General features: G+C 43.4%; 1 protein-coding gene and 1 pseudogene across 1 annotated transcript in view; one reads left to right on the top strand and one right to left on the bottom strand.

The window, feature by feature from the left end:
- Nucleotides 1-3,825: 3,825 nt before the first annotated feature.
- The window catches only part of Ocln (occludin), a 41,542-nt gene continuing 20,260 nt past the window's right edge, over nucleotides 3,826-25,107 (bottom strand). Inside the window, exons 5-9 of the mRNA XM_075976204.1 lie at nucleotides 13,351-13,499; nucleotides 11,393-11,608; nucleotides 8,889-9,060; nucleotides 5,327-5,368; nucleotides 3,826-4,874 (exon numbers count right to left, since the gene is read on the bottom strand). Coding sequence (XP_075832319.1) covers nucleotides 4,773-4,874; nucleotides 5,327-5,368; nucleotides 8,889-9,060; nucleotides 11,393-11,608; nucleotides 13,351-13,499 — 681 coding nt within the window. The 3' untranslated portion in view covers nucleotides 3,826-4,772. The remainder of the gene's footprint in view (nucleotides 4,875-5,326; nucleotides 5,369-8,888; nucleotides 9,061-11,392; nucleotides 11,609-13,350; nucleotides 13,500-25,107) is intronic.
- LOC142852676 (guanine nucleotide-binding protein G(I)/G(S)/G(O) subunit gamma-5 pseudogene) lies at nucleotides 6,895-8,410 on the top strand (annotated as a pseudogene).

Below are 25,107 nucleotides of genomic sequence, written 5' to 3'. Positions count from 1 at the left end.
TTTTAACTTGAAAGACTGAGAGAAGTGAACATTTCCAACACTTTTTTGGTGGAAGGAGCAGGAGTCAGGCTGGTTTTGAGACAAGGCTTCTCTGTGTAGCCCTGGCTGTCCTGGAACTTGCTCTGTAGACCAGGTTGGCCTTAAACTCACAGAGATCAGCCAACCTTTGCCTTCCTGGATGCTGAGATTAAAAAGACTTATTTATTTATATATTGAGGGCTCTATTTGCATGTACATCTGCATGCCAGAAGAGGGCATCAGATCCCACTATAGATGGTTGTGAGCCACCATGTGGGTGCTGCAAATCCAACATAGAACCTGTGGAGGAGCAGACAGTGCTCTTAAGTGCTGAGCCATCTCTCCAGAACCAGTAATACAATTTTAAAATAAAATACAATTTCCTTTTCTAAAACTTTCATTAACTTTTAAAAGTTTTTAACATTGGAAGACAGGGTTGCTTGGACATATTTATTATCTCACTTTTGACAAGATCAGTTCTAAATCACACATTACTTCCATAATAAGATTACCAGTATCTTTGCATTTCTGCAGACCGGACAGTGAGCTATGTATGTGCTAGCACGGTGTTGTAGCTCTACCCCAAGAACACCATTAAAAAAAATTTCAATGATTATGTGTATTTGTGTCTGTGTCCGTTTGAGCACAGATATACTGCCAGCAGAGGCCAGAAGAGTTAGTTACAGGTAGTTATCAGCCACCCTACGTGGATGCTGAGAATCAAACTTGGGTCCTCTGGAAGATGAGGAAGTACTCATAACCACTGAGCCATTGCTCCAGTAGCCCTCACCACACCCCATTTTGAGAGTTTCATCAGGTGATTCAGGCTGGCCTCAAAGTCAAAGTGATCCTCCTACCTCAGCAAGTGACAGGATTATAGGAGTATATAACCATACCTGGCTCTCAGATATCTTTTAGAGATACCAAAAGCCTGAGGTACAGGAGTTGAGTTTGCTGGATGGTGCACAGGAAGAATGAGACAAGATACACAGGCAACAGCTGTTCGCAGGTCTTGTGGCAACAGCTGGAGCTAGGAGGGCACACTCTTCCGTGTCTTTCACAGCACATAAAAACATCCAGGTTGTGTATTCGATACTTCCCTTAGCTCCAATCATCATTACAATTCTCTAGCAGAGTATTTTCTAAAACCTACCCCAACTTATTTACATTAGCTCATTCCCTCGCACTATGAGAAAGGCTAATATCAAATACTGGAGGAGAGCTGAACGTGACGACACACACCTGCAATCCTACCACCTGCAATGCTTAGAAAGGAGGGTCACAAGTTCAAGGCCAGCCTGAGGAACAAAGTGAGACCTTACCTCTCAATAGATGATAAACTCTGCCTGGTTAATTTATCCTTGCAGATAAGCTAGTATAGGGCAGTAAAATCAGACAGGAGATCAAGTATAAATCCTATTCCAGTTTCCCCCAGAGAAAACTTTGACAAAGTTCAGACAAAAGAAACTTCTGTTTCGAGGTTGAGGCAGGGATTTGTCATTGTATGAAGAATTCCCATACACCAGAGTCTCACAGTCCACGATGACAGCAGGTTTCCGCCCTGACCATTCTTGACCCATTCAGATCCTTACAGAGTCTGCAGATTCAGATGAACCATTTCCTGTTAGTGTTAAAGTATTCAAACTAAAATAAGACACCTTATTCACAGAGCAGCCCACAGTATACAGTGCCCCGCTTATCCTGTCAATCCAGGAAGGAAGACCTGATAGAATGCACTACTCCACCGGATTGAGTCCACCCTCAGTTCTAAATTCACTAGCATATGACTAAGTCAGTTAATGTATCAAATTATTAATTTCCTTATCCATAAAATAAGAATAAGGAACAGTTATATGCCAAGGGACTGTTACAAGAATTAAATGAGATATCCTTTATGTCTGTCTATACAATTTTAACTGCAAATACTGGGCTAATATTTACTATAAATACTAGACTTTATTTCAAAAATATAAAGCACATACAACAAAACAGTATTGGTAGCTGGTGGTGGCACACACCTTTGATCTCAGCACTCAGGAGACAGAGGTAGATGGATCTCTGTGATTTCAAGGCCTGGTCTACAGAGTGAGTTCTAGGATAGCCAGGGTTGTTACACAAAGAAACCCTGTGTCAGAAACAAAGAAAGAAACAAGCAACAAAACAGTATCACCTCTTCTTTGGGGGAGAGGGTGAGTTCATGTATGTTTATACTAATTTTTCAGCTTTTCAAATGGAAACCATCTATATACTTTTAATTTTGAAATAAAATCACACACATAAGGCATCACTTTGTGCAGGGAACTTATCAGAAGGGTTATGTTTTCACAAACTCCAGAACAGTTGATTAGCAGAGAGCGGGTATGAGAACCATGGGTCAGCAAGTATAAAAAACCTCTGAAGTTTAATCTAATCCCATTATTTGCTAGAAAACTGCCTAAGTGGTTTCTCTAGGTTAGACCCCGCTAGTTAATATCAGCACCAACAGACACACCCTGGAACTGGCTTCAGGCCTATGGTGGTAGCACCACATTGGAAAATAATTATTTTTATTCCAACATATAACTTTATGGCACAGCTTTATAATTCCTGCCACTTCATTTTCTTCACTCAACAAAACAGGTTTGCTTTGTGATGTGGTGATATTTTGTTTGTGCTCTAATAAATAAAGCTTGTCTGAAGATCAGAGGGCAGAGCTAGTCACTAGTTAACCATAGAGGTCTGAAGGAAGTGATGTGGCTGGGTGGAGAGAGAAGTATAAGTCAGGAGGAGAGGAGAGCTCAACCCTCTGCTTGACTAAGGAGTTAGAAGGTAAGAGTTGGCTGTGGCTTGCTCTTTTGTCTCTCTGATCTTTCAGCATTTATCCTGATATCTGGCTCTGGGTTTTTATTATTAAGGCCAATTAGAATTCATGCAACATTGTGAGGACACCAGAAAGTTGGCTTCATAAACTAAATGAGCCAGGCATAGAGTAGAGCCTGTAATCCCACCGCTTGGAAGGTGGGAGCAGGAGGATTGAAAATTTGAGCCAACTTGAATTAATCGTTAGTTCAGGGCCAGCTTGAGTTACCTCATGAAATCCTGTCCACAACAAAACAACACAAAAATACTGATTTCCAAGAACAAAGGGCTAGTTACCATAAAGCAAGGAAGGGTGTCCCTGCAACCCTTTCTACTCGCTGTCAATCCCAAAGTTATGAAAATGCTTTTTGTATTATGCTTAGCACATAAAAAGTAAAATTTTTCTTCAATTAAAAAAAAATAAACCAAGGTTGTACAAAAACATTATTTAAAAGTCTATCCTGGAAAAAAAATTCAAAATTGTATTCACAAAAACATGAGATATGTAAAATATTTTCAGAGAAAATAGACCAAATGCCTGGCAGTGGTGGTGCACACCTGTAATCCCAGCACTCGGGAGGCAGAGGCAGGCGGATCTCTGTGAGTTCGAGGCCAGCCTGATCTACAGAATGAGTTCCAGGACAGCCAAAGTTATACAGGGAAACCCTCTCTCAAAAAAACAAAAAAAATAGACCAAACTGAGTTCGATGTACACAATCAATTTGGTGTATGCAGTATTATCAACTAATTTTATGCTACTAACAAGAATCTTATTTTTTAAAGAATATCATGGATTTTGAGACACTGCTATTGTATGAACATTATTCCATATCCAGATTTGTTTTTCACTGCCCAAGGACTAGGAATCACTAGCTGGCACAGAACCCAAGACAGCTTACACAACTGAAACGCCTGAGTCTAGTTCTGCACAGCTGACCACCACAGCACAAATGACATCAAACAAGCACATTACAGAACACCAGGCTTTAATACCTTACAAAATATGTACAAAACTTGAACGTTCCTGTGAAATACAATTCAAGCCATAATTGTAAATGTAATTGGATACTCTGATACAGTGAAAAGATCTAGTGGGTTACAAAAAAAATAAAATAAACATGTAAACTATCAAGTATAAAGAGCATTTTAAAAATACACAAAACTCTAACCCTTTTAAAATGATCTTTCAAAAGTAAATAATATATTTACAATTTTTAAATTTCACACATTTGTTAATGTTACATGATCTTAGAAATCAGGAAAAATGTGAAGGTGAAATAATGCGTAATCATTTATGTTAAAGTCAATACAAGAAAAACACAGTAGGGAAGGTGGCCCACAGAATGTACTGTACACAGTAGGGAATTACAAAAGGCGGGGAAACGCTGTGAGTCATAAAACAGACTTAGCCAACACCGCCTCTGGGAAGCAAGCAGTCTCGCTGTGGAGATGTCACAGCAGGGACCCAACTTCCTCACCTGAAAAGTGATTATAAATAAGCCACCTGGAGGGCTGCTGAGATGATTAAGGAGATGGCCTCCACCTGGAGGAACACACTTGGGTATTAAGACATCATTGTCTGGCATGTGTGAAAGTTCACAGCACAGTCCACACCAGCACCTGTCTTTGAATTTACAACCTTGAACAACATTTCATTCTTAATACAAGAATCAATGTGTAAAGTGTGAAATTCCTAATTGGAGTGTTCGGCCCAGTGGATTATCAAAAGCCATTTATAAAATGTTTCAATACTGACGATATGAAACTGATGGTATTAACGCTACGGAAACTTGGTAATAATGATCACGAAGTTTTAACTTCCCAGATTAGAGTCCAAAGTCACTTTTCCTCCGAAGAGAACTGCAGAGCCATCCGGCGGACAGATGCGCCGCATCTCCCCAGTAGCAGGCACCTGCCTAAGTTTTCCGTCTGTCGTAGTCCCCAACCATCCTCTTGATGTGCGATAATTTGCTCTTCAGCTGCTTGCAGTAATTCCTCTTACTTTTAAAATCTGCAGACTAGAAGGGAGAAAATGAATCGCATGAATGCAAAAATCTGAATAATAGGTCTCCACTGGGAATATCAACTCACTCCAGAACCAAATAATTGTTAACAATAAAATAGGTAGGCAGGCCGGCCAGTGGTGGTGCATGTCTTTAATCCCAGCACTCGGGAGGCAGAGGCAGGTGGATCTCTTTGAGTTCAAGGCCAGCCTGGTCTACAAGAGCTAGTTCCAGGACAGGCTCCAAAACCACAGAGAAATCCTGTCTCGGAAAAAAAAAAAAAAGTTTTTAGAAAATCAGTATAAGCTGTAGCTACAAACAAATAAAATTAATGTTCCAACTTCTCAGTTATAATGCTTATATGTAAATGGCAGGGACTTTGTCTATAAACAGTGTACATATACATGAATGGTGTAGTCATTATAATAAACATTAAATAAAAAAGAATCTTAAAATTAGATACTTACTACTTTAACTTCCTTTAGTCTGTTATATTCATCAGCAGCAGCCTATGAATGAGAAAAAAAGACAATGTTTATTGAAGCATTTTCTCTAGCGTTCTTGCCTAGCGGTGGTGGTGCACGTCTTTAATTTCAGCACTCAGAAGGCAGAGGCAGGCAGATCTCTATGATTTCGAGGCCAGCCTGGTCTACAGAGTGAGTTCTAGGACAGTCAGGGCTGTTACAAAGAGAAATTCTGTCTAAAAAAAACCCAAACAAACAGAAAAAGAATAGCATTTTTTGGAACCGGAGAGACGGCTCAGTTGTTGAAAATGTGGGCCTTCCAAGTATCTAAAAGGGCAAGCAAACCCCACACACTCACTTTACACGATTCTTAACAATCACAGCTCAGTGAAACCTCCCCTAAACTGTCTAGGCCTTGGGCTGCCTCGATTCCCACTCTGAGCATTTACTCAGACAGTCCTTTGTACACAGAATGTGAACACGGTGTCAGCCATGCTGTCTTCAGCATTCAGATGGCAGTTTCCTGATGAGAATTTTAATTCTCTGTCGAGAGGGACATAAGATTTTATCTTTCTAATTTTAGCATTTCAAAATAATCAAATATACAGTAACTGATTTATAAATGTTGGATAAATTGAGAAAGGCTTACCAAAATATCAGATAAAAGCTATAAGACAACATATAAATCAAGGTACAGTAGCAGCACACAGATCATCACAACTGAGAACTGTAAGAAGAACTCAGTGAGAACAAAGACCCGAGCAGCATACGGGGTGATGGCAGAGGTTTATTTACTAAAGCTCAAGACAGTCAAATGGCCCCTAGCACACTACTGTGGAAGTGTTCTCAGTAAAATCCTGACAGACAATTGAAATGTTTTAAATTCATGCTCTCTAGAAAAACAGTTTCATAGTCTGGCATTTGTAGTCACTACATAGGAACACACATTTTCAAAGCCTTATACACCCTTCACTAAATTATGACAGAATCATAAAATTGAAAATTGTATAGCTACTTTTATGCATAAACGTTTTAAGAAGTCAAACTTGATGGCACAAACTTGAAATCCCAGTAGGTAGGTGGCAAGAGGATACAAGGTTCAAGGTCAGCCTATGCTACAGACCCAGATCCCGTGTCAATAAAAGGAGACATTCCTTATTGATACGAAACAATAACCACAAACCATTTCTGTGTAAAGGAGAAGGAAAGAAACAGTGCCAGCCAGCAGGGAGCTTGCCTAGCGCATTATCTATCTGCAAAAGAAAAGACCAGGCGGCTGGAGAGATGGCTAAGAGGTTAAGAGCACTAACTGCTCTTCTAGAGGTCCTGAGTTCAATTCCCAGTCACATGGTGGCTCACAACCATCTGTAATGAGAACTGGTGCCCTTTTCTGGCCTTCAGGCATGCATGCAGACAGAACACTGTATCATAATAAACAAATAAATCTTTAAAGAAAAGCCAGGTGTGAGGACACATGCCTTTAATAGGGTACTAAGCAAGAAGAGTTCAAGCTCACCTGAGCTACACAGCGACATATGAGACCTTGTCTCATAAAGATGAGAACCCAAAGGATGACGGTAAAGAGACATAGGGAGCAACCAAAGACATCCCCATGGTCAAATCAGAACAATCTGGGCCACTACAATGGGCATTATATTGGTAACTGTCACATACAGCTTGAGCTCGGTGAGAAGCTGGCTCTGGAAGCAGGGCTGCCCGTTCCCTTCAGACCAAGCGTGTTTGTGCCATGTCCTCCAAAACCCCTTATCAGGGAATGGACTGGCCAGCCTCAGACTGTGTGACCATGAGGGAAGCGAACAGCAAAACAGCCCAAGAGTAACAAGAACGTGTCCTTGAGAAGAGCTAAAGAGTGAACCATTCCAACAGAGGCGACTATTGTTTAGCCCAGAAGTAACGGTGTCTGCCTGGGGCTCCCAGAAGCTAAAGTTCAGTTTGGGAGCCTCATCCAGGCAGAGAAAGCTCAGTTAGGAACAACAGCTTTAAAGAGGCTTCCCAATGTCTCTGCTGGATGTCTGCAAGGCCTAGTATGACGAAGTTACCTCCCTGCTGTTATTTGTTCTTCTGCTGGAGCCTGACAAGAGGACAGCGGCTCTGCCCTGGGAGTCTTTCAGGAACTCCAGCTGGCTGCCTTCAGGAATTTCCCCAGTCAATGTTTGGTGAATGCTTCCAGTGCCTGCTTAATGATGCTTTCTTGTCTTTCTCTTTTATTCTTTTTTTGGAGGGGTGGGGAGTTCAAGACAGGGTTTCTCTGTGTAACAGCCTTGGCTGTACTTGAACTCACTTTGTAGACCACAGAGATCCGCCAGCCTCTGCCTCCTCAGCGATGGGATTAAAGGTGTACATTACCACACCCAGCTTAATTTTAATTTAAATTTTTTGCATACAGGTGCTTTGCCTGCAGGTTAAGTTTGCACACATCATTTATGCCTGGTCATTAAGTAGGCCAGAAGAGGGCATCAGATACCCTGGGTACTAGAGATTGAACCTCAGTTCTCTGGAAGACAAGCCAGTGCTCTTAACTGTTCGGACTGTGTCTGCCTACCTGCACTCCTGGCATTCTCTTGGAAACAAAGCTTTTCTGGAGTATGTGGTAGAAATATAGCTCTGGCTAGCATAGAACTCAGTATGCAGACTAGAAGGGCTAAACCCACAGAGAGTCTGCCCTTTCCCCCCAAGTCCTGGGATTAAAGTCCCTTGTAAGGGATATATTTTTATGGGGCCAATTTTGAATTGAGGTTTTTACAATAAAAATGAATTGTATTTATAAATAGGAAAAAATTAATATTGCCAGTTTTTTTTTTTTTTAAAATAGAAAGGGGTTGGCACAGCTGTCCCGAGCGCCACGTCGGGTTCCTCTAGCATTGCCGCCATGAAGAAGGTGGTTCAGCAGCTCCGGCTGGAGGCCGGGCTCAACCGCATCAAGGTTTCCCAGGCAGCTGCAGACTTGAAACAGTTCTGTCTGCAGAATGCTCAACATGACCCTCTGCTGACCAAAATGTCTTCCAGTACAAATCACTTCAGACCCCAGAAAGTCTGCTCCTTTTTGTAGTCAGCGATCTTGAGGTTTCTTAAGCCACTTTTCATGGACCAGTAGATATTCAAGAGAACTAGATCTGAAGTCTGTACAGAAGCTTCTCTAACACGTGCCATAATACACAGTCTGTGCTTGTCAATCCTTAACATCGACCTCTCTGAATCTTCATGGATTTGTTTCACAAGGTTTAGTTATTTTATATACACTGGCTGTAGCATACAATAAAACAGCATACAAAATAGAAAAATAGAAAGGAATACATTTATGTGTCTGGATTGTTGCTTTGTAACTTTTTAATCAATTTATTTATCGTGTGTGCATGTGTGTGTGTGTTCTGAAGCTAGGCAAGGTGGGGCACATGTCTGAAATCCCAGTCTTGGGAAGGGGAGACTCAACGTTGCCCTCAGCTACACAGTGAGTGCAGTGCGAGGGGAGCCTGAGGAACGTGAGACCCTGCCTGTAAAAACAAAACCAAAAGGACAGACAAAACAAATGAGGCGTGGTCTTTACCATGTACTCTTCGCTTTCTTCTCTGTAGTCATCCAGCTCTCTGTCTAGACGAGAGAGCTCCTTGTTGACCTCGTCGAGCTCAGCTTGTAGACTCTTGTACTCCTGGAGCCCTGAGTCAAAGTCTCTCTTGTAGAGCTGTCTTTGTTGATCTGAAGTGATGGGTGGATATTCCCTGAGAAGCAGAGGAGGACACGGTTACATGAGCACCCTTTGCACACACAAAAAGCGTGTGGTTGGGTCTGGAGAGATGGTTCAGGGCTAAAGAAAAAGCTGGTGGCTTCCCTCAAAGGCAACACACTGACTGGTAAGGAGTACGGAAGCATGTTCTCTTGTTTTCTGTCGTGTCCAAGGAGACAGAGCAGGGATGCAATTAAATTCTATGAAGAACTATTCAGAGACTGTACGGGTGCACGGCCGATAGCACCTGTCCCCCCCATCAGCTGCACAGGCACCTAGTCTGAAGTGGCTAAGTGGTTGTCAAGGAGATGTCCTCCTGCAAAGGAGAACATCATTTGGTCACAGGGCTGTGCTCCCTTGCTAAATGTTCTGGATAAACCATCTGGAATGACTTCAGACCTGAAGATACAGCTCATAAGCAGACCATTTGCCTACACCATGCACAAGGTTCTGAGTTCAAACTCCACTATCACACAAAAAGAATAATCATACTTTTTATGTAATCATTCACTTTAAATAAACACTCCTCATGTCTTTACAAATAAAGGCAAAAGTCATAAAATTTAAGGTTCCCGGTCAATAAGAATGCACTAATTCTCACTAAGGATGATACAGGGTAATAGAACACGTAGGTTTAAAGTCTTAACACAAATGCTCGAGCACTGCAGAAGAGCTGGCTGGGAGTGGCTCTTTCCTGCCACCACCTACCTTCTTCAGCCCAGCTTATTTGTTTATTTTTGGTCGTATTTTTCCCAAGTGGAAACAGCTTATCTTGTTCTGTCATTAGAAAAGTATGCATTAAAAATGTACACACAGAGGCTGGAGGCGTAGCTCAGCACTAAAGTGTGTGTTTAGTGTGTGTAACATCCTAGGTTCAATCTCCAGCACTAAAAAAACAAAACCAAACAGAAAAAAAAAACTATGAAAACATGTTCATTGCATAAATAATCTTGCAAGTCAGGAAAATATGATGAATTAATGCTGGAATTCTGGAGCCAGAAAGATGGCTCTGTGGGTAGAAGTGAGTGACTGTGACTCCCTCAAATTGTCCTCTGACCTACACACACACATGCGCACAAATACACATATACACACACGTGCACACATACATGCACACACACACATGCACACACACACATGCACATACACACAGTGTCCAATCCAGATAAAGAAAATGTAATAAGCATAAATCTCTAAAACGGATTCTGTATCTCTGAATGTGCTAGCTATTCCTTGCATAGGAAGCTGACACATCAAAACATCCACTGGGAAAAAACTTGGAATTATTTCACAGGAAGATGAAGCTTCACGGAATATGGGACTTAAACTTTAGCTCTAACAGTCAGTAAAATGTCTTCATTTGACAGACAGAAAAAATTTATCTTTTAGTTAAAAGGAATCAGAAACTTGAGATTTCTCAGAGTTTTTAGTTAGATGCTCCATTATACAAGTTAGACCAATAAATACTTCACAGATAGATAAATAAATCAGTCAAAAAGATTCTGTGAGCACAGAATGCAAAGTATGAGAATCAAAAGTAAAGGATGTCAAGCTATCTATGCTCTTAACACCTTGAGAAGCAAGGTTTATGAACCACCATTCACAGTGCAAAAATTTCTGATGAGCGGGGCGGTGGTGGCGCACGCCTTTAATTCCAGCACGAGCAGCAGAGGCAGGTGGATATCTGAGTTCGGGCCAGCCTGGTCTACAGATTAAGTTCTAGGACACTCAAGGCTACACAGGAAACCCTGTCTCAAGAAAAAAAAAATCGATGTCTGTTCTAGTGTCAGACACCTAACAGGAAAAGGCTACATAGTATATATCACACCTGTATGTTTGGTGATGGTAGACTAACACAATATATTTGGCGCAACACTAAACTGTTTTCCTTAACTGCTTACGAAACTGTCACAAGAGTTCTTTGGATTAAACTTTAAAAGAAACTCAGGGACTCACCATGAAAGTGTAACTTGAAGGAAAGCCTGTATGACTTGGAAATTTTATAATCAGTCCAACACAATTTCCCTAAACCCAAGTTTTATTTCTTTGAAAGGCTTCCTTGAGTGTCTATTGGTAGAAGAGTCAATTCAGGAAGACGTACGTATTTGAGAAATATGGTTTACAGTCAAATAGACCCTTCCGCTTCTGTTTTATAAAAGGGCATCAAAGAAAAACGCAACCCCAAAACTGGGTTTCCAGGTCTTGGGGGCAAAAAATAAGACGGCAACATGACCCCAGTTTCAAAGGCAACAACCCTAAACCTGGGTGGTCGGCCATAACGATAACCAGAACTCTTAGGTGGCTCTAGGAGAGGAGAAAGGCCCTACCTGACCCAGTCCTCCTCCAGTTCGTCGCAGGACTCGCCGCCAGTCGTGTAGTCCGTCTCATAGTGGTCTGGATCCGTTCTCTTCGGTTTTCCTGCTCGTCCCTTTGTGGGAGCCCTTTTCGAAGGTGTCTCTAGGTTCCCGCTGCTGCTGTATCGAGGCTGCCTGAAGTCATCCACCGGTGAGGTCAGAGGAAGCTCCTGAGCCACTTCAGGCACCCTAGTGGAAACATGGGCCACTCTCAGAGACCGATGAGTACATTTTGACTCTGCCACCTCCCTGCGCGCACCCGAAAGGGCACCCATCCGAGGAGCTCATCCGCTGAGCACAGACGCCTGGCTTCCTGCATTCAGTCTGGCACTAATTCAGAAAGAACCCTCTAACATACAAGTAGCTTTAAAGCTCTCATTGGGGGAGGGAGTCCGTGCTTAAACGCCTAAGAAAAATGGATCTCATGCTTCCTTTTAGGAAGTTCAAACAAGAAGTGTTTATCTGGCCTGTGCCAGAGACTCTACAAAAGGCTGTTAGGAAAATTCTTTTCTACAGGTTCTTCCAGTCCCTGGAATGCGGTGTGAGGACAAAGATACAGCTTATCCAAAGGAGATAGGCTCTTCGCAACATTAATTTTATGATACTGCGTATAGATTATCAAAGTTTGAAAAACTACAATATTTAAACTAAGATGCTTCCTGGTTTTTGAGTGACAAATGCCTGTCACCCCAGCATTCAAGAGGTTGAAGCAGGAGACTCTTTGGGCCGTGCTGGGTGGGCTACACAGTGAGACCTGTCTAAACCCCCCGCCTTTCAAAGGAAGGAGTTTATTAAGTATGCTTTTTAGCTCTCTCTGTGTTGATCTTAAAGCCACATAGAATCAACAGGAGGTTTACTAGAACACTCATTATGTTTCTAATGTAATTATTTCACGTTGCATCAGATTTTAAATTGCATGTAATGTTCCTGCCATGAGCATGAAAACAAAGCCCAATGCAGCAATAGAAAGTAACAGAAACAGTTTTACTTTGCTCTGTAAACAGCAAGAACAGAAATGAACAAAGGAAGGGCTAGGCTTTCTAAGTTATCAGCCTGGCTATTCAAATCCACTATTTAAAAGGTCTGAAGCTTTGCGCCCCCCCCCTCACACTTTTCCTTTTTCCCTTTGTGGCTGATGCTCAAGATTGAACCTGGGGCCTCATGAATGCTAGACAACCATCAAGCTGTTTCTTTTCTCCCTTTCAATTGCTTCCAAACTACAGAATCCAGAAGCTGAGATTCCATCTCCCAGGCTGACCGGTTTCTAGGGCCGCTTGGTTCTCACTACTGTCAGGGCCTTAGCATTCTAACCACACTTAAGCTCTACTGACCCTAAAGCTCTGGGGGATGGGTGTGCCAATTTGTTGTAAGGGGCGGGGGCAGCTCGTTGGTTCCCGGCTGCTTAGCCCCAAAATAATCACACAGAAACTGTATTAATTAAATCACTGCTTAATCCATTAGCTCTAGCTTCTTTTTTTTAAATATTTATTTATTATGTATACAATATTCTGTCTGCATGTATGCCTGCAAGCCAGAAGAGGGCATCAGATCTCATTACAGATGGTTGTGGGCCACCATGTGGTTGCTGGGAATTGAATGCAGAACCTCTGGAAGAGCAGTCAGTATTCTCAACCACTGAGCCATCTCTCCAGCCCCTAGCTCTAGCTTCTTAATGGCTAACTCTTACATCTTAATTTAACACATTTCTATTCTGTGTATTGCCACGTGGCTATGGCTTACCAGCTAAAGTTCCATCTGAGTTCAATGGGCTTCATGGCTTCTCCCTCACTCCACCTCCTTTCTCCCTGCATTCTATTTAGTTTTCCCTGCCTACCTAAGTTCTGCCCTATCAACAGGCCAAGGCAGTTCCTTAATTAACCAATCCAATACTCCTCTCTAGACAAATGCTATCCAGTTAAGGTGCTACTTACATTGGTGTTGACTTATAGAAAGACTCTGGGTAGGACCGCCTGCCATCTACTTTGCCATTGGAGGAGTACACCATCGGACTGTCAACTCTCTCTGCATAGTCAGATGGCGGTGGAGGCATGTCTTGTGTGCCTGCAGACACATTTTTAACCTAGAGGAAAAAAACCCAAGAGACCATTTACTCATAATCAAAGGGTTAAAGAAATGGGGGAACAGGCAAATGGATCTAGAAAACATCATATTGAGTGAGGTAACCTAGACCCAGAAAGACAAATATCATATGAACTCACTCATAAGTGGCTTTTAGACATAAAGCAAAGAAAAACTAGCCTACAATTCACAATCCCAGAGAACCTAGAATCTAGACAACAAAGAGAACCCTAAGAGAGACATACATGGATCTAATCTACATGGGAAGTAGAAAAAGACAAGATCTCCTGAGTAAACTGGGAGTGTGGGGATCATGGGAGAGGGTAGAAGGGGAGTTGGGAGGAAGATAAGGGAGTAGAGAAAAATATATAGCTCAATAAAAACAATTAAAAATCAAAAAAGATATTTTAAAAAATAAATCATTACATCATTACTAATAATAAAAAAAGAAATGGGGGAAGGTACATGCCTTTAATCTCAGAACTGGGGAGGCAGAGGCAGGTGGATCTCTGTGAATTCAAGGCCAGTCTGGTCTACAAAGCAAGTTCCAGGACAGCCAGGGCTACACAGAGAAGAAACCCGACTTGGGAGAGGAGGGTGAGGGAAGAAAGAAAAAAAAAATCCTTTAGATCCAATTGAGCTTTTGGATTATTCTGCTATTTTATGCCCTCGCAATTATTATCAACATCTCTATAGGGTGCATCTCTGCAACAGGGCCCCTTCTACCTTGTGTCCTCTGCTGTGGGAGTACTCAGTGACTTCCTTCACTGTTTCCTACTCAGGGTTAGAGAGGAATGGAATCATTTCCCTCTGAAAGTGGAATTCAGGGCCACAGCCAAGCCAGCAGGTGGGTTTCCAGGGAGTGGACTTAGATTCCACCGCAGGAGGCCCTGGTGGGAGCCATTCTTGGCTCCCAGTGAATTTCTTACAACTGAACAAAACACCCTCTCCAGCAAATGCTTTGCCAAGTCAAGGGCCTGCCCTTACTCTAGAGACCTCATCAGAACTATAAAAGGCTTCCTTTTCTTCAAAGCCCGGCTTCATTTCTCCAGGATCCACTCCCTTCCCTTGCCCCTCCAGCATGAACTTTATCAGAGCCCCAGTCCTGAGTGCCCTTCCCCCTTTCTTTGCCTGCGAATCCCTCAAGATTTGCTCCAAGTCTTAGTTCAAGTGCAGCCTGCTCCTGGGGGGCTGCAGGGTGAGGTACAAACCTCTATCCCCCCACATCTATCTCCGTAAACCTCCAGTCAGAGCGCCTATTCAGTGCCACGCAGTCGCTTACTCACGCCAATGGCTCACTCACTTATCTCTAACTCCTGTTTAGGAGCTACCGAGCAGACAGGACAGCTAACAATGCTCAGCCAGCAGACCTTTTCCTAGGCACAGTCCTACAGGTGTGACACCTCTCTCAGAAATGAGGAAGCTGTGGCTGGGGGGTTGGATAACTTTCCCAAGGACCTAGACCCAATAAAAATGGTAATGTGTACAGCCTTGCTGTTGAGTCTGCAAGCCCTGCCCAGTGTCTGCACAAGTCAGAGGCCCAGAGCCTGGCCTTCAAGGTAAACCTGAGTTCACACGGAGGAAGGAGAGCACCAACTCCCACAGACTGGGAGACACACGCTGTGTCACAAGCGCGTGCACCCCCAGATGCACACAAAGATACACAAATAAATAAATGTAATAAAAAGAAGCTCAGAGCTTGCTATAAAAAGATTGCCTGGGAAACGAGAGGTAAAGAAAGTAGAACGAAAATACAAATTAAGATCTGTCTTGGGAGAAGCAAAGCTCAAGAGTCATCATTCTCGGGGCTAAATGTTGGCCTTGCCTCTCTACAGCAGCCTGCGGCAAGCCCTGAACCTTGCATGCACTCCACACTAGCCTGCGGCAAGCCCTTGGCCAAGTCTCCACTCCAGGGTCTTCACGCATGAAAAAAATCAGAGAAAGGAAATGGAAATCCACCCACAGAGTCCAACCAACCAAGGAATGCCTGCCGCAGACTCGCTCTTGAGATTAACTGGAAAAGCTTATCTCAAAAACATACCTCATACAAACCATTAAAGAATGAAATAATTAATTTTTGGAGGTGCACAAGGTACATCAATAGGAAAAGAAGTATATCTGGCCATAATGGGACACGCCTTTAATCCCAAGCACTTGGGAGGCAGAGCAGTTAGATATCTGCAAGTTCAAAGCCAGCCTGACAACCAGGGCTGTACAGCGAGACCCTGCGCCTTCCCACCTCCCCCCGCAAAAAAAAAAAAAACCTGTTCTGAAATGTCAAAATACAATATATTATTTCAAAGAGCCACACAAGAAGTAAGTATAATGAGGACAAATTTTAATCAAAATTTAATTATACTCATTAGAAGGATGACAATTATCGCCTGGGAACAAGTCTTGTGACTTCGTTTAACCCGCCCCCCTCTTCCTCCTAGAGTCAATGAAAACATCCTGCACCCTGTGGAATACCAGGAGGAAAACAAGCGGAGGGCTTTGTTTCAGAGTAATACAGTGCAGGGGCACGGTGTTACCCGGTCTCTGCCTTCCTTGCTGGAAACAAGACAGAGCAGCGGGGGCTCTGTGAACCCTATTTTCTCCACCCTGACCCCCTAAAGGCAGAGCTAATAAAAAGCTCAAAGTTTGGGGAAAACACTTTTTCTCATCAAAATCAATCTCCTATTATTTGTGATGAGTAGGATGCCGCAATTACAGACAGCCATCCTCCATTTTCCTCCCCACCCTGCCTTCACTACACGCTCACGTGCGGACAGTCAGGCTGGACCCACATCCAGCCAGTCTAGCAATGCGACAAAAGTCATCTACTTCTAAGGAGGAAAGGGAACTTCATCTGTTGAGTGTCTCTCATGTGCCAAGCAGTCTAATCACGTTTATTTGGCACCACCCAGGTGGATAAGATGTCAACATTTTCTGAGGAGGAAACTGAACTAAACCTGCTCAGAGTAAAACAGGTGAAATGGTTGCTATGGAATCCAAGCCTTGTCCCTTCTCACTACAAGCTGTTCCCATTAAGCTCAACCTCAGCTTGAGATGCACCCCCCCCCCCCCAAACAAAGGAAGCTCGTCCTTAGGGCGGTAACGTCGCTGTGCACTAATGAGCTGCAAGGTAAAAACCTCTACTTGTCTAACTTTGTGAGAGCAGTAAATTTTACACAGAATTTAGTCACTAGTGATTGTGAGAAATCCACCTCAGATGGTTCTCTTCCTGCTTGGTAGGTCGGAGACTTGCGGAGAAAGCCCTGCACAGAGAGAAGCAGGCTAATCTCAAAGGGCCATCTCCAGTTTTACAGCCTGCCCAACCCACCTTCAAGGGTGACTGTCCTTACAAGGTCTCAACAGTAAGTGGTCCAACTTGTTTTTCCCGTTTCCTGGTGTTTTATACCTGCAGATGCTCACCCCTGAAAAAGCTCAGAATGCCTCTCAAAGTTCTTTTCCTATTTCTTTTTTTCACTTTGGGTTTGTTTGAAATGTTCCCATGTGAACCAATCCCATGAATTAAGACTCCATAGACCAAGTTGGAAAGACGGATTGGTCTAAGTTGCTCAGCTGCACCAAGGCCTTTGCTCAGCAGCAGTGGCAGGTTGCCCAAAGAAACTGTCCATGTATCAAGGGCAAATTCTAAGTCACTGGGCTATCAGAGCTTTGGAAGCAAGTCAGGGGCTATTAGCAGGCAAGGTGGAGAAACCACCTTATTCTCACTGAGTGAACCACATTGGTTATCTAATCCATGGCTGCTTGCTGCAGAAACAAATCCTGGTGAAGGCTGTACCTTAATACAGAGGCACTTCCGGCTATGGCTCTTTACAGAGAAGCTCAAAAGCCAGAAATATCCCTGAGTCAGCCATCACCTGATTTTCTAAATACCCTTCTACTATAGTACAGTGTACAAAGTATGCCGTGGTGCAGAGAGGACTTCCGTCTACATTAACTAAAGGCTAAACAGGCCTGCAGTGTAATCGTTGTGGGTAGACTTCAGGGAGCAGGCGTTCTCAAATCATGCTCAACCCCATTCCAAACCCACTAAGTCGGAAATCAGGGGGTGTGGGGCAGAGTAAACTGCTCTAACAAGCCTTCCAGGGGATTCTGAAGGCAGCGAGGAGGAGGAGAGCCTCTGATGTGGGACAGACGCTGTTCTACAGACAGCCATGGCCTGTTTAGATCATTACACCTATCCACATGGCTGAGCTTAGAAACACTAACTCTTGGTGCTGGAAATCTAGGAATTCCAGCTTTCAGAGAACCACTAAAGCACTCTCTAGCTCTCACACAAACTCCTCCTCCTCCCCGAAGAACGCTCAGCCCTTTCTTGTCCTCCAACCTCTCTCCATTCACAATGGGGCTGGAACAGTCAGGGTCTATTCCACCACTCCACTCGTGTGGTTCAGAAAGCCAGAGAGGCTGCTGCTACTTCTGCTACCCTCTGTTCCACCAGAGACCATGACCACCACGTCATCTCTTCCACAGTGAGAGTCTAGTATACCAATGGTAGAGCCAAGAATGCTGTACCGAGCAAGAGTGGGAAAGCTAATCAAGTATTGTCAGCTGTGTGACGCTGATAACCAGCCATGCCTAGTCACTCCAGCCTGGCCATGCTCATTTGTCTCCCACTATGGACTTCTGTGTTGCCGGGAAGTGACATGGGAAGCCTTCAAAAAAAAATCTGTTTTCACTGAAAGGTTGTAGCAGGGTAGATAGGACTAAGTCACACCGCAATGATACATTTATGTATTTACATCTTGGATACTCTTACCCACGCTGTTACTGTTACAATTACTGTCCTAACTGAAATGTATTGGGTGTAGATGTATTCAATATATGTCTTACTTATAATTTCAATGTACAATGATTTTATCAGGATATAACCCCCCATCCCCCCATATAAAATCAAGGCACATTCAGTGCATATGTATAGTTTACTGTACATCAAATAAACTTCTTTGAAGCTGGTTTTTTTTTTTTTTTTTTTGGTTTTTCGAGACAGGGTTTCTCTGTAGCTTTGGTGCCCGTCCCGGAACTAGCTCTTGTAGACCAGGCTGGCCTCGAACTCCCAGAGATCTGCCTGCCTCTGCCTCCCGAGTGCTGAGATTAAAGGCATGCGCCACCACCGCCAGGCTTTGAAGCTGTTTTTAAAAATTATTGGGTATAATTATATTGGCTAGCCTTTCATTGTTACACCAGCTTAACTATGGATGGAACTTTCATTTTCCTTGTTTAGAGAACTAACCTATTCTATTTAAAACCCTCATTAGAAGTCAAGGACACAGAAAGCTATTCTGGGGTGACCACAGGCAACAAGGTACGACTGCACAAATCCTGCCCCAACTCTAGACTTTCACGGCAAAAAAACAAAAACAAAAAAACAAAAAAAAACCCTCTTCTGTCAAAAAATTTAAGTTATAAAATTCAAACCCAAGTCATTTTGATACCCTCCACTAGAGAGAGTTTGAGTGATCAGCATCTAAGCCCATCTGTCGCCACAACAAGCAACCTGCCTCTCAGATTTTCATCATCCTCATGAGACCCTTAGTCACAGATTTTTTAACCACAGTGGGAATACCTGAAACTCGGCTCTGAATTTCAATTGCCACTTCATTAGATAATGCAGCAATAAAAACTGATCTCAAGGCCAGGCGTGGTGGCACATACCTCGGAAAAATTAAAAATTAAACAAGAACTGATCTCAAGCACATGTTCACAGTGAACTTTTAAATATTTACCATGGAAGTGTAAACTTTTCCCAAGCCTGTGGCGTTGTATTTATCCAGAACGTGAATACGCATTTAATACTCATGTTACTATAGTTATAACTGTCTAAGACTACAGGCTTGGTAAAGGGATTTGAATGGAAAAACTAGCATGAATGACTCTGTCTTTGAGGAGTCAAGGTGCTAGACCTTCTCAACTCAACACTAACAGCCACAGCCAAGTAGTCCCTCCTCTGTCACTCTTGATCCCTTAGAGCATAGTGCTTGCTCTCATAAAGAGGCAGAAAGGGATCAGAGGAACATGGCGGCCTCAATAAGAGAAGCCAACAAACACATTCCAACCTACTCAGAAGCTCATAAGCTATTCAAATTGCATCCTGAACTTACACCTGCTCAGATGACTCCATATAAGCACAAAGGAGAAATCACAATTAATTCAAGTAGCATACTTAGAGTGCATACTGTCCTCAGCAATGTTTTCCTAGACACTCTTTCCTCGTTCTACACAAAAGTCATACCATGTGGCCACAGCAGGTTAGTGCAAGGAGGCCTTGTGATCCAACCAAACTCAGCCATAGTCCCTTTCCAGCCTGTTTGAGAGGAATAGTATGAAGTACTCAAGCTGGATACAGCAACACATACAATCCCAGCACTTGGAAGGTAGAAACAGGGGGATCATAAAGTCAAAGTCATCCTTAGTGACCTGAGCCACATGCAATCTTGTAAAAGAAACAGAAAAACAATCTCAAGGACTCAAGTGTCTGCTTTTTGCCTGTGTTCCCAAGAAGTGAGGCCAACCCCGGCAGGAAGAGATCAAGGTGAATTCGCAAGTCCTAAGGACCTTTAGAAAACCCCTGGTTTCGGCTATCAGGGGTACACAGCCTCACCATTGCCCACTGAGGATAAGCTGTTTCAACTCTTTCTAAGATTTCGTGTGTTTTAAATAAAATCTTTTTACCTAAGCGAATTCAAGTTGTTTCTGCCACCTGTAACCAAGACATCAAAATTCTCCTCTCTGTTGCCAGTTATTTTCCTTTCCAAATCCCTGGAGTTAAACAGCCACACTTTGAATCAGCTACATCCTACACTAGAATGAGAGGCAGACAAAATGACTGCACAAAGAAACGGAGATGCAAAGGTGTTCCATCTGCTTGCCAGGGAATGCTGGAATCAGAGATGTCCACAAAGAACCAGTCTCTCCAACCAAACATGTGGGTTAAAGACATCAGAATTCATCTACCTAAAACCAGGCATAGTATCAGAATTCACAATAATTCCCTAATATACCACTTACTTCCATAAGTACAAAAGCCAGCACTACACACCAAGAGTGGAAGGAAGGGAGGGGGCGCTAAGATTCCCACTACTCCATTTATCGAAGAACTGAAGCCCACAGCAAGGGATCTGCTTTGCCTACTGATGATACACAAACTCTCCAGAGCCTGGTTTCTTGTATGCTCATGTGTAGGAAAATAATCTCAATTAATAGTGAGGAAATGCATTAAAGATGCAAGAACATTTGAGGGCTCCTTTTGGTTGTTGATTTTTTTCTTTCAGATGGTTCTCACTGGTTATTCAGGCTGGCCTTCAACTCCTGGCTTCAAGCCTCCTTCCTGCCTCCATCCATCCCCTCAGGAGCCTGAACTGAAGGCGGCACACTGACCCAGTCCCCAGCTCATCACAAACACTGAAAATCACCTCCCTCACACAATCAGGGCAATGGTGGAAAAGGAACATATCCCCACAGCTGAGGTGAGGGAGGCACTTGGGCTTGGAGAAGGAACGTGTCCCCACAGCTGAGGTGAGGGAGGCACTTGGGCTTGGAGAAGGAACATGTCCCCACAGCTGAGGTGAGGGAGGCACTTGGGCTTGCCATATCTACAATGCTTAGTCAGTCGTGCATGACACACGCTCATCAAACAGGGGGCTCAGACTATTCTGTGCCTCATAAAAGGTGCCCTTTGCTCCCATCAAAACTCTTAAAAAATCAAGATATCAGCGACACTGCTTGGATTTTTCCTACCTCAACGGTTGCTAAAATATAAAGTAGAGAGAAAACACACACATGTATATAAACAAAGACAATAGTGATACACTTCTTCTGTTGATAGACAAACATTATAAAGTCTAACGGGGGGGGGGGGTAGTGGCAAGCGGATATCTGTGAGTTCAAGGCCAGCCTGGTCTACAGAGTGAGTTCCAAGACAGCCACGGCTACACAGAAAAACCCTGTCTTGAAAAACATGAATAAATAAATAAAAATCAAGTCTAACAGTATCAAGATAGTAAGTGGGCAAGCTTTGGAAAACATTTGCCGTTATTTTATAAAAAAGTGCGCTCACAAGCTCTTCACCCCAGGAGTTCCACACTTGGGTCCAGAGCCAAGAGAAATTTTCACAAGAGTGGGAGAGTCGAGAGGTTTGTAGCAAGAACGCTGGTGTTTGTGTCCTACACTGTGGCAGTGCTGTGGATCACGCGCACACACGCAGTGCACCGGGCACTCTCCGCAGCTGAGCTACACAATGCCGGTCTAGCTAGCAATGCTGCTCTTAATAACGTAACAGCCCACCGACAAGAGCTAGAGAAACCGCCACGAAACTGTGGAATACAGGGGCTCGGAGTGTTGCCTCTAGTTAAATACAATCAATCTAGGATCGAATTAAAAAAGGCAAGTGATAAGACAATCCATATCCATACAAGGATAGCCACACACACACACCTCACACACCGCCCAGCTCTCCTAACAGGCAGATGTGAGGAGGGCGATGAGAAAGTACCATATATATATATATAGACTAGCACAATGTGAGGCTATTATTATAATTCTTGGCCGGGAAGGTGTGTCCTCAATTATGAAACAAAGTAACAAGAACGCTGTGCAGGTAACAAAGACAACAATATAATGAACCAAGAACTGTATTCTTGTACTTTTGTGGGCCTGAAGCCCCAGTAGAAACAAAACAAACCCAAGTAAAAGGTGGCCCCAAGAGCGAGAAATAGTTTCAAGTCAAGCTTTGCCACAGACTCTATGACCCAGTATATGTGAATGAAAAAGCTGTCAGCCGATACAACTCAGGTTCGACACCAATCTTCTCCATTCTCTAACACTGTCTCTTTTTCTGTTTGTTTGTTTTTGTTTTTGTTTTTTGAGACACGGTTTCTCTGTAGCTTTGGAGCCTGTCCTGGAACTTGCTCTTGTAGACCAGGCTGGACTCGAACTCACAGAGATCTGCTTGCCTCTGCCTCCCGGGTGCTGGTATTAAAGGCGTACACCACCACCGCCCAGATTAGCAATATTTTTTTTATATCTAATGACTCCATGAGTATAGCCTTTAGCCTGCTAATACTACAATGGAGAATCTACCCTATATAACTACAGACATGTATGAAAGGTATACAAAATAGTTCTTTTTTATTCTTATCTCTGTTTGCAATATTAAATGGCAAATTTACCCATCAGCAAACCACGGCATAGTCACACCATCTGGCAGTTGTGGTGGTAAGGAAAATTCAGCAAGATACCCCATAAAGATGAAAGCCGGGCGGTGGTGGTTCACGCCTTTAATCCCAGCACTTGGGAGGCAGAGGCAGGCGGATCTCAGTGAGTTCGAGACCAGCCTGGTCTACAGAGCTAGTTCCAGGACAGGCTCGAAAGCCACAGAGAAACCCTGTCTCGAAAAACCAAAAATAAAAAAAATAAAAAAAAGATGAAAGCAGAAAGTTTCGATAAGCTGGTGAGGGCTTATTTTCACAGTGAGACAAAAGTGGTAGTCCACATACCTGTGATCCTTGCTACTTGGAAGGCTGAGACAGCAGGTTAGATTAAGGCCAGCCTGGGCTACATAAAGAGTTCAAAGCCAACCTGGGATATACAACAAGACCCTATCTCAAAAATATATATATATAAATCAAAACAGGGCTGGTAAGATGGATCAGCAAGTAAGGGAGCGTGCTACCAAGCCTGAGAACCTGAGTTCGATCCCTGCAACACACATGACGGAGAGAACAGACCCCCTGAAATTTTACTTCTGACCTCGTGTATACATACAGAAACAAACAAGCACATAAATATGATACTGCCCAGTGTCTCAGTCAACTCTGTTGCCTGCAAGAGGTAGAACTCTCAGCTCCCTCTCCAGCACCATGTCTGCCTGCATGTTCCATGCTCGCCACCATGATGGCTGATGATAATGGACCAAACCCCTGAAACTGCAAGGAAGCCCCCTCAATTAAGTGTTTTCCTTGTAAGAGTTGCTATGGTTATGGTGTCTCTTCCAATAAAAGCGTGACCAAGACAAACAGCATCCACTTCAGTGACTATGAAGGACAAATATGCAAATGTAGGCTCATTTACAATGAACAACACATACAGAAAAGATACCCGCAAAAAAACTTCCTAAAAGAAGAAATAACATGCAAGAGATGCAGGACTAGGAACTTAGAAAGTTGCAAATGTTCCCATTGGTATGCAAAAGGATCTAGGGAATGGAGAGTGATCCTAAATCAAAAGAGGTGGCAAGATTTCGAATGGTAATAAATTTCCACTAAGTAACACTCACTTTAGTCCCACCCATATACAAGTCCCCTGTTTCAGCACTCCACAGTTACTACGATTCCCATTTTCCCCCAGCACTGGAGACTTAACTCAAGGTCCCTTGCACGTGTAAAATCAAACTCTAATCCACACTCAGCACAAGCTGAGTGACCGAAGGACAAAGACTCACTGCTGAGCTTCTCACGCAGACTGGTATCTCCGAGGCAGCGCAAGGGCACATGGAAGCCACTGAGGAGAAGAAGGGCACAGAGAGCTGAGAACGAGAAGCAAATAGCTTCATCTGGGGTAGAACTGAAATGTGCAGCTGAACTCAGTGGACTGAGCTTGGGTAGCCAGGGAAGATAGCAGAAAAGACAAACTACTCGAGGCTACAATACCAAGTCGCTAATTATAAGGTACTGCCTTTATTTGTGGGTATATATTGGGCTGGGGGTTGAACCCAGGGCCTTCGACGTGTTAGGCAAGAGCTCTACCGCTGAGCTACACCAGCAGCCAAGAGGATGCCTTTTAAAGAACTATCTTTCACCTCATCACCACTCCCATGAGTGACTACCTGCTGCCGCCAAGGTATCAAAAGAGCTAATAACTGATTAAACCTTCCTGATACTAAATCAGGTGAGAGGCTAAAGTTCACCGTGACTAATATTACAGGTGCTGGGCTCCCTGGAGCTGGTTTATTTATTTTTTTTAAAGCTCTCTCGAAACCTTGAGTAAACAAACCCGACAGTCAGTGAAACAACTGACACACCCAGAAACTCTCAGCAAAACATTGACTTCATAGTCCATGGTGAACAGTCCCGGTCCATCCAGAGGTGGCCTCGCCTGGAGCTACAGATGGTCGGACAATCTCCCTCTAAGGCAGCTTCACACCTCACAGAGGAAGTGGCTTCCTACAGAAGGCAGGTTAGCACCCACCACTCGCAGCAAATAAGTCACTCTCTTTCTGGCTTTCTGAACATGGCTCTTTTTCCTTCACTAGCTAGAAACAGTTTCTAGCTAAGCCTGCAGATTTCCTAAAAACTCTGGCATACAGAATGCTAGAGCTAAGGGGACAGTTTATCAGGAACCCATAGCTCTTTTTGAAAGTCCTCCTATACCCCATTGCCAATAGCCACAATAAGCCTACCCTAGCGCCAGTCAGGGTCCAGTATCCACAATTAAATTTCATAGCCGAAAACAGTCTGGCTAGAATCAGATCTAGTGGTAAAGGCCCGAGGTCCTGGCTACTTGGGAGGCCTGCTTAGATTACAGAGTGAGTTCAGGTCCAGCCTGGGCAAGTTAGGATATGCTATCTCAAAAACAGGAAGTACAAGAATGTGGGAAGACGGCTT

This window comes from Microtus pennsylvanicus, chromosome 6 (genome assembly GCF_037038515.1).
Source record: "Microtus pennsylvanicus isolate mMicPen1 chromosome 6, mMicPen1.hap1, whole genome shotgun sequence".
In the NCBI taxonomy this organism is placed as follows: Eukaryota; Metazoa; Chordata; class Mammalia; order Rodentia; family Cricetidae; genus Microtus; species Microtus pennsylvanicus.
The sequence above is the reverse complement of the archived record's forward strand: the minus strand, read 5'-3'. Positions and strand labels throughout refer to the sequence as shown.